General features: G+C 44.5%; 1 protein-coding gene across 1 annotated transcript in view; it reads right to left on the bottom strand.

Annotated features, from left to right (window-relative positions):
• Nucleotides 1-1,632: 1,632 nt before the first annotated feature.
• TMEM164 (transmembrane protein 164) overlaps nt 1,633-14,323 on the bottom strand; it is a 67,458-nt gene continuing 54,767 nt past the window's right edge. The window contains exons 4-6 of the mRNA XM_040405786.1: nt 8,977-9,055; nt 6,897-6,997; nt 1,633-4,616 (exon numbers count right to left, since the gene is read on the bottom strand). Of these exons, the coding sequence (XP_040261720.1) occupies nt 4,410-4,616; nt 6,897-6,997; nt 8,977-9,055 (387 nt within the window). The 3' untranslated portion in view covers nt 1,633-4,409. The remainder of the gene's footprint in view (nt 4,617-6,896; nt 6,998-8,976; nt 9,056-14,323) is intronic.

The raw sequence follows: 14,323 nt of genomic DNA, 5'->3' as shown, positions 1-14,323 counted from the left end.
GATCACAATTTTATTTTCCTGCTGCCCTCAGGGACCCTGCTGTCAGCTCTCAAAACTGCACTGAAATACACAGTCAGCCGTGGTATGCTAACCTAATGGAGAGGACTCCTTTGCGCATGTACAGCAGTGCTGACAATGTATTTCAATGCAACTCTGAGTGCCGACAGCTCGGGAAAGGGGGGGCGGTAGGAACATGAAAAAATTGTGATCTGGACTCCATATCTGCATTTTTACTGTAGATAATGGTTCAAAACTGGGGTGATAGATTTAAAGAGGACCTTTCACCAGGATACATGTATTGAAATAGGTATATTACCTTACAGTGCAGCCCCCAGTGATATCTTTCCGCTTTTGTTTTTTTTTTAAAGGATCCCCCCCCCCCCCCCCCCTCCCTTTCGTCCGCTGTGGTCCCCGTTTGTTTAGGCGCCTCATGAGCTAATGAGGCGATTCGGTTCAACTAGGCGGGGACTTGAATTTGTCCTGGGCGCAGTTATCTTCTCCCTGGCTGCGAGTGCATCCAATCAGAGTGCCCCGCTCTTAGCCAGGGAGAAGGAGCTCAAGTTCTTATCTTCTCCCTGGCTGCGAGTGCATCCAATCAGAGCGCCCCGCTCTTAGCCAGGGAGAAGGAGCTCAAGTTCTCGCGGGAGAAGGAGCTGTGATTCTTGCGAGAGCTTGAGCTCCTTCTCCCTGGCTAAGAGCGGGCCGCTCTGATTGGATGCGCTCGCAGCCAGGGAGAAGATAACTGCGCCCAGGACAAATTCAAGTCCCCGCCTAGTTGAACCGAATCGCCTCATTAGCATATGAGGCGCCAAAACAAACGGGGACCACAGCGGACGAAAGGGGGGGCCCTTTATAATAAAAAAGCGGAAAGACATCACTGGGGGCCGCACTGTAAGGTAATATAACTATTTCAATACATGTATCCTACTGAAAGGTCCTCTTTAAAGGGCATCTGTCAGCAGATTTGTACCTATGAACCTGGCTGACCTGTTACATGTGCACTTGGCAGCTGAAGGCATCTGTGTTGGTCCCATGTTCATATGTGCCTGCATTGCTGAGAAAAGTGATGTTCTAATATATGCAAATAAGCCTCTAGGAGCAACGGGGGCGTTGTCATTACACCTAGAGGCTCAGCTCTCTCTGCAACCGTTGTGCCCTCTCCACTTTGATTGACAGGGTACAGAGTAATGATGTTTTTATGTCTGGCTCTGTCAATCAATCTGCAGAAGGAACAGCAGTTGCAGAGAGAGCAGAGCCTCTAGGTGTAACAGCAACGCCCCCATTGCTCCTACAGTTTAATTTGCATATATTAAAACATTTTTCTCATCAATGCAGGCACATGAACATGGGACCAACACAGATGTCTTCAGCTGCTAAGTGCACATGCAACAGGTCAGGCTGCATTGAACTGTCCGTCCGAAACCTGGCTTTTATGCCGGAAAAGGCTTCATCACCATTGGACCTCATTACAGTCAATGAGGATCCGGCCTTGATCTAGAGAATCCAGCCATGCTGGATCCTGTGAACCAGAGATGTGAACAGTTTCATGGGTACAAAGCTGCTGACAGATGTCTTTTAATAAGACAGATAACTGAATCCAAAGGAGTTTACTAAACTATAAATAAATACCTGGTGCTCTGTTAGGCCCGGCTGAATAGTAAATGATACCATAACACAGAAAAAAATGGAATGTATATTAATATTTAAAGGGGTTTAGTAGCGATATGCCCCCATTGTTAAGTTTTAAAAAATAAAAATAAAATATTTGAGAGTGATATTTGTCATTATGTTATATTAAAGGAAAGATGGGTCCCCTTGATGATGGGACCAAATAAATGAGTGTTTAAAATTTGAAGGGTGAAGCAGTGGATGTATGCTACTCATTAATGGCACTTATGTTACGTAGTCAATACAGACATGTCACCTGAGAACACAGTGAAAGAGAAATGGTTGTTTCAATCATTAATAGCACAAGCACAGAAAAATATTCTTCTTTACGTCTGGACTCCTCCTTCCTTTTGCCTCCTGGACTGATCACTCACTTTCAATCAGTACATATGAATCATAGATTAAACAGATTTTCAGCTTCACTGCTGCCTATAGAAGTCTATGGAGAGGATAGAAGGTGAGGAGCAGCTGCAGCGAGAGACAGAGCCAAAGACACACAGCTGCATATAGTAAGTTTTCTATCTCACGCCAATGCAGAATTCACAGCTACACCGCTCCGTATTGCCGTATAGCATGCTCCATACTATGGTTTCTTCTGAGGATGTGCTACAGAGAGAGGGGAACAGGATCTCCTCTCCTGTATGTGTGCTGTGTAAGGCTAAGTTCACACAGCAAAACCAGTGGCAGAAAAAACTGCTGAAAACAGGTGGTTTTGGTGGCAGATTTAGAGGACTATTAAGACGTGTTTTAGAAGAGTTTTTGGTTGAGGATTGGGAAGAGTTTTTTGTTAGGATTCTACTTATCCAGCCCTTGGGTGGGATAATTCAGAATCATTTTAGGTGGTGGAAACACCATTAAAAAAGTTTCTAAAACTGCCAGTATTTTTATTTCCGCTTCCCTTCCATTGACTTCAAAACAAAATTCACTAACAATCTGCTTCTAAGAACATGCCTCTTCAAGATAGAGCATGCTGCTTCTTTTTTTCCAAGCAGTTTTTTCAGCATGTAAAAAACACAAAAAATAAATAAAAATAACAGTTCTTCCTCCCATTGAAATGAATTGGATGCTTTTTAGTTGTGTTTTTTGGTGCGGATAACAGTACGGTCAAAAACAGCGCCAAAAAATGTTGTGTGAACGAGCCCTTAGGGAGAAATCTAAGCAGTTAGTCTACAGATCTGGAGTGGAGCGCTGCAAAAACGGACAATTATATTTGCTGCTTGTAGAGAGAAAACTGGTGATACAGGCAGTAGGAAAGTCATATAATGGTCAGATATTGTGTTACTCCTCATGGGCAAGCTAATCCTGCCCAGAGGAAAACTAGATTTAAAAAAAGTCACAAATGTACGCTAGCATTATCGCGGAAATAATAAACCATTAACGCCACACTTATTACAACTATAGGATATATCCAGTCAAACATTTTTTCTATCTACAGGATTAGCAGAGCTGAACATTATTTACAGCTTTGTTATACTACCTCGGGCTGTGCTCAATGACAAAGCTCTCTCACTTTTATAGATTTCACCAGGTAGGTCTTGTGATCTGCTGGTAAGAGACAATGTGGCTTGTGGTGCCCAGAATTGGCCTGACGCCAATTAGAGGCATTGGGGTTAAGTTGCTAAAGAACACACCTATCTTGCTAAAATTGTCCACTGGAATAAGATGCAGTAAATTTACGAAGACGTGCATGCCTTTTAATAAATTTGCCTCATCTTCTTTCGTCCTTGTAACTGAAATCAAAATCTAGTCCACCTAGGAGAGGTCTTAGATCTTCGCTATAATTTATACCAGTTTTCTGATGTAAATTATTGGAGAGTCTCGTCAATGTCCATGGCACAACTCATTTGGAGGGGACAGAAATGTGGCTTCTACGTATATATTACAGCTCAGGAATATTCATGTGTATTGTGTGTTTTCTTGATAAAATAATGTGAGCAGATCATAGAGGTATATTTTGCAATATCATTATGTAAAATTATTAATTATTTTAAATCACTAAACTCAAAATGATGAATTAGAGTAAGGCATTCATGTAACTTTTTTAAACAAATAGTGTGTGGTAACGCATCCTTCTGTAAGACTTGTTTTTAGCAAGCCATGCGTTTCTCCACAGAAAAAGTGATTATTCCCCTCTTATGTCACCATCTTCTGTAGATCATTAGGATTTAAAAAGCCAATGTAAGAAGAAAAATTTATGTAAAAACGCTCATTGCCACGTGTGTTTTTTCAAACAGGACCGAAAAAAGATGGATGCCTAATGACACAAAAATGCCATGCAAGCAATGAACCTTTTTCTGGCCAGAAGGGTTTTATGGAGGCAGAAGACTGGGCATATGGGCGAGTGTCTGTCTGTGCAGAATTGCAATATCCCTATAAAAATCTATAAATTAAATTATTATTCTTGTAACAGACTGTTCATACAAAGTAAAAACCAATTATGTTCCCTGTCTCTGTGCAGAAGAGATTCAGCCACCACAGCCCTTGGCTAATAAACTCTTCTGCGGCTAGAATAAAAGCATTTCAGATGAAAGGGCTGCACGACTTTGAAAGATTAAAAAAAAAAAAAAAAAAAAAAAATCTGAAAAAGGTGTTGGACGTTGCAGTCCGTTCTGTAAGGTCACTTGTTTCTGTAATTGGAAGTCCGTAACACTGTTTCATCAAAGTGCTGGTAGCCCTTTTAACCTCCATATGCTTAATTTGGCTATAAAGAGGTTAAAGGTGATTTTTCCAGTAATGAACAATCAATCCACTTTCTTTCCAGAGAAGGGAAGCAGCTCCACTAGGAATTTATACCCTGGTAGACCAGGAGAGAACAGAGCCACAATAAGTTTCCCATGGATCATAGTCATAAGCGTTTGATGCCCTGAAGCCCATATACGATACCATGGCCCATAGAACGGATCTGAGATGGCTGGGCACAGCATGTTGTTCAAGTTCACCTCTACAATCTATGGGAAGATACAAAAACAAAACAGTTAGTCCAATAATTGAGATCAGCAGTGCATCAGCAGTACATGAGGAGACAGAAAACATTGTCATCTAATCTAATTAGAGGAAGGTCTCATCTTCCTCACCTTCCAGTGATAAGTATCCCCTTTCAATGTCTGCAGGGTCTCTGTAAATGTTCACAAAACTGCTCATTGCTCCCCCAACACAACCTCTAGAAGGGCTTATTTACACGACTGTTCTATATTTTTGTGGAACAGATCGTCTTCAAAATACAGACCATGAACTGCTTTTGCGCATACACGATTTGCAGAACATAAAACAGATATGGTCATGTGCATGAGGCCTAAAGATAGGAAATTTTTGCACATATGGAAAAGGCTACATTTGTATGTTTATTCTGTCAATACACTGTCTGGTTAAGCCAAGTCCTACCCCAAAAATAAGACCTAGCCCTAATTTGCAGGGTTTTGGGAGTAGGGCTTAAATATAAGCCCTACTCCAAAAATAAGCCCTAGACACATTTTATATTTATGGAAGTGTGGGTGATTCAGCAGCTCAGGAGCACTCACTAATGGCTCCTGAGCTGCCAGGGTGGGCGGGCAGGACCTCGGTGCCGGAAATCTCTGCTCTCCCAGCTGATCGGAGGCAGGCAGGAGTTAAAGCAGCGCAGGCTGCCAGCCCTTAGCTTTCAGTGAAGCTGCTAGCCCGCGCATACATTGCGGCTGGCGGCTTCACTAAATGCAAAATTATGCCGGCAGCCGCGCTTCCATCTACCGCACGGGTAAATCACTGGGCGGGCTGGACGGCTTCTCTACCCTGTACTGCCGCACGTTCTAACAATGAGGCAGCAGGAGGATGTCCTTCTCCTGTCTGGAGCTGGATGTGCTGATTGGTGGTGAGCGCGTCCTGCTCCCTCCCCCACCAATCAGCACCCTGTCATCTCTCGTGCCGGATCTCCCTGGTTTTTTGTTCAAGCATAAAATGTGTGATTGTTGTTCATGGAGCCAAAATAAGCCCTACCCCGATAATGAGCCCTAACCAAAAAATAATATAAGACCCTGTCTTATTTTCGGAGAAACACAGGTAACACATGCATATATATACACACACACACACACACACACACACCATTTTTCATGGTTTTCTGCTTTTGTACAATAAATATATTTTTTTAAATCATCTTTCTGTGTCTCTGAATTCAAAGACCCATAAAGTTTTTATTTTTCCATCCATAGAGCTTGTTATATGCATTACATAACAGTTTTTATTGGTGCCATTTTGGGGTACATAGAACCTTTTTAACTACATTTACAGCAATTTTGGCATTTTTTTTATGACGCTCACTGTTCAGGAGAAAAAAGGGATCATTTTAGTGTACGGGTCATTAAGGAAGAAGCAGTTTTGGATAAATAAGGGATAAAAAAGTTCTCACTTTCTCCCTTTAAAAATTTTTTTTTTTCCCTCAGTAGTGGACCTGAACACGTGATCCCCTGATCATCCATATAGTACACTCCAGTACCTCTGTATTACAGCGTCAGTCACAGTAAAACTGACATACTGCCCATTTGGTCCTGTCAAAGGTGTCTGGCCCCTAGGTCTGCCGTGTACAGTTAGGTCCCTGGCTGCCATAGCATCTCCTCAGCATCCCACTATTACAATGAGCCCTTTCCTTCTCTAACCACTTTGATCCTGGAAGTTTAACCCTTTAGAAGCAGCAATCAAGACTGACTGTGGCATCTGACTTGCATCTAATCATGGCAGTAAGAGCAGAGTGTCAGCTGTATAATACAGCCTGCACCTGCAAGTGATGCCAAGGACTGAGCCCATAATATCACAGTGCTGTAATAGTATGTCTTTGAGTGTTAAAGGGTTTGTCCGGGATTTACATATTGATGGCCTAACCTCAGGAGTCAGACCCCACAGATCAGCTGTATGAAGAGGCTGCAGCCCTCCGTGAAAACGTATGCCTCTTTCTAGGCCATGTGATGGGACAGTGTCTCGTGTGACGATTGATGTTCTTTTCCCTGGGTCTGCCATACGCCTATGATCTGAACATAGGAGGAATCTTCCCTGAAAATTGAGAAGCAGCGAGGTCCTATATAAATGTATATATTGACCAGTGTGAACTTTACCCACTTCACTTTGGGACCTGCAGCACAATATTTACAGGCAACGTATCGGAGACTTTTTTATTATTGATCATTTTTAAAGTGCTGCAATGATTTTTTAGATTTTTTTTGTTACAGCAAAAACTTATTTTACAGGTACTTTATACTTACAATGCCAAGGATCTGCAAAAAGCTGAAATGGTAGAAAAACATGAGTCCAGTTGATAAAATTGCCCACCAGAAGTTACCAAGTGGCTCTGGAGTGTAGGCACCTAGAGAATCACCATGTAAGAAAAAGTGCAAATTATCAGACTAAAGAAAAAACAATACAAACGTGTATATAATAAATAATATTATGAAATACTTAAAGGGGTATTCTGGTAGCTGTTAGATCATGCAGGATAATTAGACCGTGCAGGTTCTACCGCTGGGACCCCCACCAGTCACAAGAACAAGGTGCCCCGTTACCAGTGGATCCCCCCAAAATGAACAGTGTGGCCAAAGTTCTTTCTTTGAGAGTTCCAGAAATAGCCAAGTACAGCGCTTGTGATTGTTGGATGTCCCAGCGTATGAACCCCAACCAATCTAATAGTTATCTTCTAACATGGGGCTAGGGGGATGACTTTATATAACCAGAATACCCATTTAAGACAGCAAATATTTAATTGTATAGTACAGGAAGGCGCTGCAAAAAGAAACTCATGATACTTCCCACCACTGAACACTAGATGGCAGCAGAATGAAACATTTGAAACTGGAAAAAACTACTGCGCTGTGATCGTTACTAAGGATGAGCGAATTACAATGTATTGCCTCCTATGAGCTGAAGTTATTACTTCGCGAAGTCTCGCAAGACATCGCATAATAACTTTATAAATAGTTTTCTATTGTAAAAAATAATTTCACGAACTCTTGTTCGGTTCCAAGGTACCACTTGGTACCGAACTCTAGTATGGGAAATGTTTTTTCTACAATAGAAATAAATTTATGAAGTTATTATGCAAAGTCTCCCGAGACTTCGCGAAGTAATAACTTCGGCTCATAGGAGCAAATGCATTCTATTACTGTACTGAGTGCTCCCTCCGTACAGTATTCCAACTAAGTTTTATGCGAATAGACTTTGAATGTTTCATCTAGGGGTGCACCGAAATTCCGGCGGCCGAAAATGGGCCTAATCCATTTCGGCCGATATTGGTACATATCGGCAGAAAATATGGGGTTTGGGATTTGTGCGGGCGGGCGCCGGGCGGGCGGTTTACTTTAAGTCACTGCATCTTTATTTTACCTTACAATCGTGACGCTCCAGTAACTCCTCTGCAGGCAGAGCGGAGGGCGGCGTAACGTCACTTACTCACGTGACGCGCCTGCTCTGCCTCCTTCATTCATAAAGTGGGCGGAGCAGGTGCGTCACGTGAGTAAGTGACGTTACGCCACCCTCCGCTCTGCCTGCAGAGTTGTTACTGGAGCGTCACGATTGTAAGGTAAAATAAAGATGCAGTGAGTGATTAGTCTGCTGTGAGCAGCAGGGCCGAGGCTGTTATGGGTAGGGGGATCGGTCTATGGCACTGCTATGGGGAGGGGGGATCTGTGCACTGTTATGGGGAAAGGGATCTGTGCACTGTTATGCTCATAACAGTGCACATATCCCCCCCTCCATAACAGCGCCACCCACAGATCCCCCTCTCCATAACAGAGCCACCCACAGATCCCCCTCTCCATAACAGAGCCACCCACAGATCCCCCTCTCCATACAGATCCCCCTCTCCCAGCAAAAATTTGTTCTTGACCTGAAGCTACGTCTGTTTACAGTTTGAGGTTGGTTTTACAACTGTTTCTTGCACTGTTGTTTTGTACAATCACTTGTACATGTTGTTTTGTACAATCACTTGTGTATGAGGAAGCACCATGTTATATAATATGATTTATTAAATTCATGAAAAAGAATTATTAATAAAATCATTAAAAAAAAAAAAAAAGTATTTTAAAAGTATTTGGGCAAAAAGGCAGTTTCGGTTTCCGGTCAAGGGAATCCTGAATTTTCGGTTACGGACCAGAATTTTCATTTCGGTGCACCCCTAGTTTCATCCGAAGTCAATTCGCTCACCCCTAATCATTACCGTCACTCTACTTGGCGTTTCCGCTAAATGACTCAATACATAAGGTAAAAAAACTTAGAAAGAAATTCCCTATGGAAATGTTACTGTTAGTACTGACCAGCAAACAATGTACAAGTGGTAGCTGGAGAACTTACCTCCCTTCCTCAGTAAGTAGATTGGCACAACGTACAGCAGGATGTGTTGTATATAATACACTTCAACTTCAAATGGCAGCTGCAATGACAAATGAAACATCACTTTACATAGAGACACCCAGACCGGAGCTCATAGTGCAAGTGTACATTAAAAAATGTACACTCCCATTCTAGTGTTATTTTCTGAGGAATCATGAAACATCCTATTTTTCTCTGTTAAAATCCAATTATCCAACTGTAAAGGGCTTAAAGCAGTGGTTCTCAACCTTTCTAAAGCCGTGACCCCTTAATACAGTTCCTCATGCTGTGGTGACCCCCAACCATTACATTTTTTTCCTTGCCAAGTCATAACTAATTTTGCTACTGTTATGAATTGTAATGTAAATATCTGATATGCAGGATGTATTTTTATTGCTACAAATTGAACATAATTAAAGCAGAGTAATTAATCACAAAGACATCCACAGATCCCCCTCCCCTAAACAGTGCCATCCACAGATCCCCCTCCCCTAAACAGTGCCATCCACAGATCCCCCTCCCCTAAACAGTGCCATCCACAGATCCCCCTCCCCTAAACAGTGCCATCCACAGATCCCCCTCCCCTAAACAGTGCCATCCACAGATCCCCCTCCCCTAAACAGTGCCATCCACAGATCCCCCTCCCCTAAACAGTGCCATCCACAGATCCCCCTCCCCTAAACAGTGCCATCCACAGATCCCCCTCCCCTAAACAGTGCCATCCACAGATCCCCCTCCCCTAAACAGTGCCATCCACAGATCCCCCTCCCCTAAACAGTGCCATCCACAGATCCCCCTCCCCTAAACAGTGCCATCCACAGATCCCCCTCCCCTAAACAGTGCCATCCACAGATCCCCCTCCCCTAAACAGTGCCATCCACAGATCCCCCTCCCCTAAACAGTGCCATCCACAGATCCCCCTCCCCTAAACAGTGCCATCCACAGATCCCCCTCCCCTAAACAGTGCCATCCACAGATCCCCCTCCCCTAAACAGTGCCATCCACAGATCCCCCTCCCCTAAACAGTGCCATCCACAGATCCCCCTCCCCTAAACAGTGCCATCCACAGATCCCCCCTCCCCTAAACAGTGACAGCCACAGATCCCCCCTAAACAGTGCCATCCACAGATCCCCCCTAAACAGTGCCATCCACAGATCCCCCTCCCCTAAACAGTGCCATCCACAGATCCCCCTCCCCTAAACAGTGCCATCCACAGATCCCCCTCCCCTAAACAGTGCCATCCACAGATCCCCCTCCCCTAAACAGTGCCATCCACAGATCCCCCTCCCCTAAACAGTGCCATCCACAGATCCCCCTCCCCTAAACAGTGCCATCCACAGATCCCCCCTCCCCTAAACAGTGACAGCCACAGATCCCCCCTAAACAGTGCCATCCACAGATCCCCCCTAAACAGTGCCATCCACAGATCCCCCCTCCCCTAAACAGTGCCATGATGTCTGTTAGCAACAAGTCTGTTAGCGATGGGCCTGGACCCACAATAGGAAGCCTTAGGCGACCCCCCCGGAAAGGGCCGATCGACCCCTAGGTTGAGAACCGCTGGCTTAAAAGGGAACCTGTCATCAACTTTATACTGACCTCATTAGGGGCAGCATAAAATAGTGACAGAAAATGCTATTTTCAGCGATGTGTCATTCATGAACTAAACATAAGTGGTTGCTGAGGACCAGCATCAATCATTGCAGCCCAGGTCTGGAAAAGAGTCACATCTACCTGAGAAGAGTCCTGGTTATTCATAATCTCCGGCACTCTCACCCGTCTGCTGATGATTGGCAGTTCTCTCCTAGAGAGAAAGGGAGAAAACTAGGTAGGAGACTGTCAGTCATCAGCAGGTGGGCAGGAGAGCAGGAATCCATGGATAACCAGGACTCTTCTCAGGTGACTCTTTTCCAGGCCCAGCCTGCAAGGATTGTGATGTTGGTTCTCGGCAACCACTTACTTTTAACTTATAAATGACAGACCGCTGAAATCATCTCACCTGTCTCTACTTTATTCTGCCGTTAGTATGGGCAGCATAAATTTGATGACAGGTTCCCTTTAAAAGGGGTTGTCTGCTTTTTAGTATGGATGACCTATCCTCAAGATAGGTCATTAATATCAGATCGGCAGGGGTCCGGCACCCCCTGCGATCAGTTGTTCGAAGAGAAGGCAGCGCTCTGCTCTGTTTACATGCTCGCCGCAGCAATTGCAGTGCTGTAGTATTCCCTTGAACAGACATTGCCGTCCTGTAGAAGTGAATGGGGACACCATACTTGTAATTACACTTTCTCAGCACTGCAATTGCTGCGGCGAGCAGGTAAACAGTAGCAAAGGCAGCGCACATACGAGCTGATTGGCAGTGTTGTCGGGAGTCAGGCCTCCGCTGATCTGATATCGATTACCTATCCTGAGGGAAAAAAAAAAAAAGTCAGAGGCAGGTGGGCGGGGAGAGCCGTGAGCTCATGAATATGGGGACTCACTGGCATGTGCTGGAGCTGTAAGGACCTAGCAGCAGAAAACTGGTGACAGATTCCCTTTACGGTAAGTTTGTGGGACCCCATGAGCACCATTATATATTTTTTCTTTAATACATATTCATAGTGGTTATAACTCTGCAGGGGATTTGTATCTCCATATAAATAATACAATTCCTTCTGCTTACAGTCACTAGAGGGGGCAGACTGCATACACTGAACTCTGCAATAAAACAGCATGCAGTAAGCTCCCCCTAGTGGTGGCTGCAGTGTTAAAATTACCTGAAAATACCCTGAATAGTATATTTGACCTAAGTTAAAGAACAGCACTGCTTCAAGTAAATTTACTTTTTTTTTTTTGTTTATCGATCAATACAAAATAGTTGAAAATAGCACATGTTCATGGTCTAATGCTGCTGATTAAAGCACTTTTCCGTGAATTCTATACAGATGACCTATCCTGAGGATAGCTCATCGATATCTGATCAGTGATCCGACCCCAGCATCCCCTCCAATCAGCTGCTTGGCAAGGCCAGAGTGTCCCAGAGTGTCCCAGAAAGCACTTTGCCATTTCCTAGGCCAGAGGCCTCATGATAATTGACCACATGGCCCATTTGTAGCTCAGTCCCATTCAAATAATTGGGCCTGGGCTGCAATACCAAGCACAGAGATGCTACACAATATACGGCACTATGCTTGGCATGCTGTGGGTATGCTGCAGCACTCACCGAATCACTGTTGACTGTTCAATCAGGTGATAAGTGGGAGTGGCAAGAGACGGACCTCCACCATTTAGATACGGATGACCTATTCTGTGGCCAGGCCATAAATACTAAACTCCTGGAAAATACCTTCAATAACCATCTCTTTTTTCTAACCAAATAACTGGCTATAAAGTCCATGTAATTATGTTTGTTATTCTTGTTCCATTTAGCCTGATGAAGGGCATTAAACCCAAAATGCTGTACATTTTTCCCAGATGCACCAGCTATTATTGTATTGACCCATGAATGAAAAAAATACATTTACCTGAACTGCATCTCACCCTAGCAGTGCTGTTTTTACTCTTTCTTCATGGCTAGAAAATCTCAAAATGATTGTAAAAACATTTGCTGAAACTACAAATTAATCTAAAAGATAGGCATATAAAAGGTGGGCACATAAAAGGATTCGTTCGTAACGGCAGAGATAAGAAGGATTGGGCTCAACAACCTGTACTTCGCCTAGGTTAGCATCTGCTATATGGTATTCTGGTTGCCTGCTCCTCTAACGGTATTTTACAGGCGACCCAGTAGATCCCATTGTAGTGAATGAGAATCTGGTCGGCCCCAACAGTGTCTAACTGTGCCAGATACAGTAATTCCAGTAGTCTAGTCCTCCTAAACCATAATGCAGATGTGGACGTAGCCTTAGCTAGTAACCTGGAAGCAGTAACCAGGCTGGATATTAATGTATGGTTCCGTGATATACAATTCCCACATATAAATCCATACATGCAGGAAAAATTTCCTATAGCTAAACTTACAGGGCGAAGATCAGCTAAAACCAGAGAAAACAGGTACAGTAGTACGCACCTGTAAATGATTCACCAGTTCCCAAATGTACACTGCTCAAAAAAATAAAGGGAACACTTAAACAACACAATGTAACTCCAAGTCAATCACACTTCTGTGAAATCAAACTGTCCACTTAGGAAGCAACACTGAGTGACAATCAATTTCACATGCTGTTGTGCAAATGGGATAGACAACAGATGCAAATTATAGGCAATTAGCAAGACACCCCCAATAAAGGAGTGGTTCTGCAGGTGGTGACCACAGACCACTTCTCAGTTCCTATGCTTCCTGGCTGATGTTTTGGTCACTTTTGAATGCTGGCGGTGCTTTCACTCTAGTGGTAGCATGAGACGGAGTCTACAACCCACACAAGTGGCTCAGGTAGTGCAGCTTAACCAGTATGGCACATCAATGCGAGCTGTGGCAAGAAGGTTTGCTGTGTCTGTCAGCGTAGTGTCCAGAGCATGGAGGTGCTACCAGGAGACAGGCCAGTACATCAGGAGACGTGGAGAAGGCTGTAGGAGGGCAACAACCCAGCAGCAGGACCGCTACCTCCGCCTTTGTGCAAGAAGGAACAGGAGGAGCACTGCCAGAGCCCTGCAAAATGACCTCCAGCAGGCCACAAATGTGCATGTGTCTGCTCAAATGGTCAGAAACAGACTCCATGAGGGTGAGATGAGGGCCCGACGTCCACAGGTGGGGATTGTGCTTACAGCCCAACACCGTGCAGGACGTTTGGCATTAGCCAGAGAACACCAAGATTGGCAAATTCGCCACTGGCGCCCTGTGCTCTTCACAGATGAAAGCAGGTTCACACTGAGCACATGTGACAGACGTGACAGAGTCTGGAGACGCCGTGGAGAACGTTCTGCTGCCTGCAACATCCTCCAGCATGACCGGTTTGGCATTGGGTCAGTAATGGTGTGGGGTGGCATTTCTTTGGAGGACCGCACAGCCCTCCATGTGCTCGCCAGAGGTAGCCTGACTGCCATTAGGTACCGAGATGAGATCCTCAGACCCCTTGTGAGACCATATGCTGGTGCGGTTGGCCCTGGGTTCCTCCTAATGCAAGACAATGCTAGACCTCATGTGGCTGGAGTGTGTCAGCAGTTCCTGCAAGACGAAGGCATTGATGCCATGGACTGGCCCGCCCGTTCCCCAGACCTGAATCCAATTGAGCACATCTGGGACATCATGTCTCGCTCTATCCACCAACGTCACGTTGCACCACAGACTGTCCAGGAGTTGGCAGATGCTTTAGTCCAGGCCTGGAAGGAGATCCCTCAGGAGACCGCCCGCCA

Source organism: Bufo bufo, chromosome 8, assembly GCF_905171765.1.
Source record: "Bufo bufo chromosome 8, aBufBuf1.1, whole genome shotgun sequence".
NCBI classification, from domain to species: Eukaryota; Metazoa; Chordata; class Amphibia; order Anura; family Bufonidae; genus Bufo; species Bufo bufo.
Note: the sequence above shows the minus strand (reverse complement) of the source record. Positions and strands in the feature narration are given on the sequence as shown.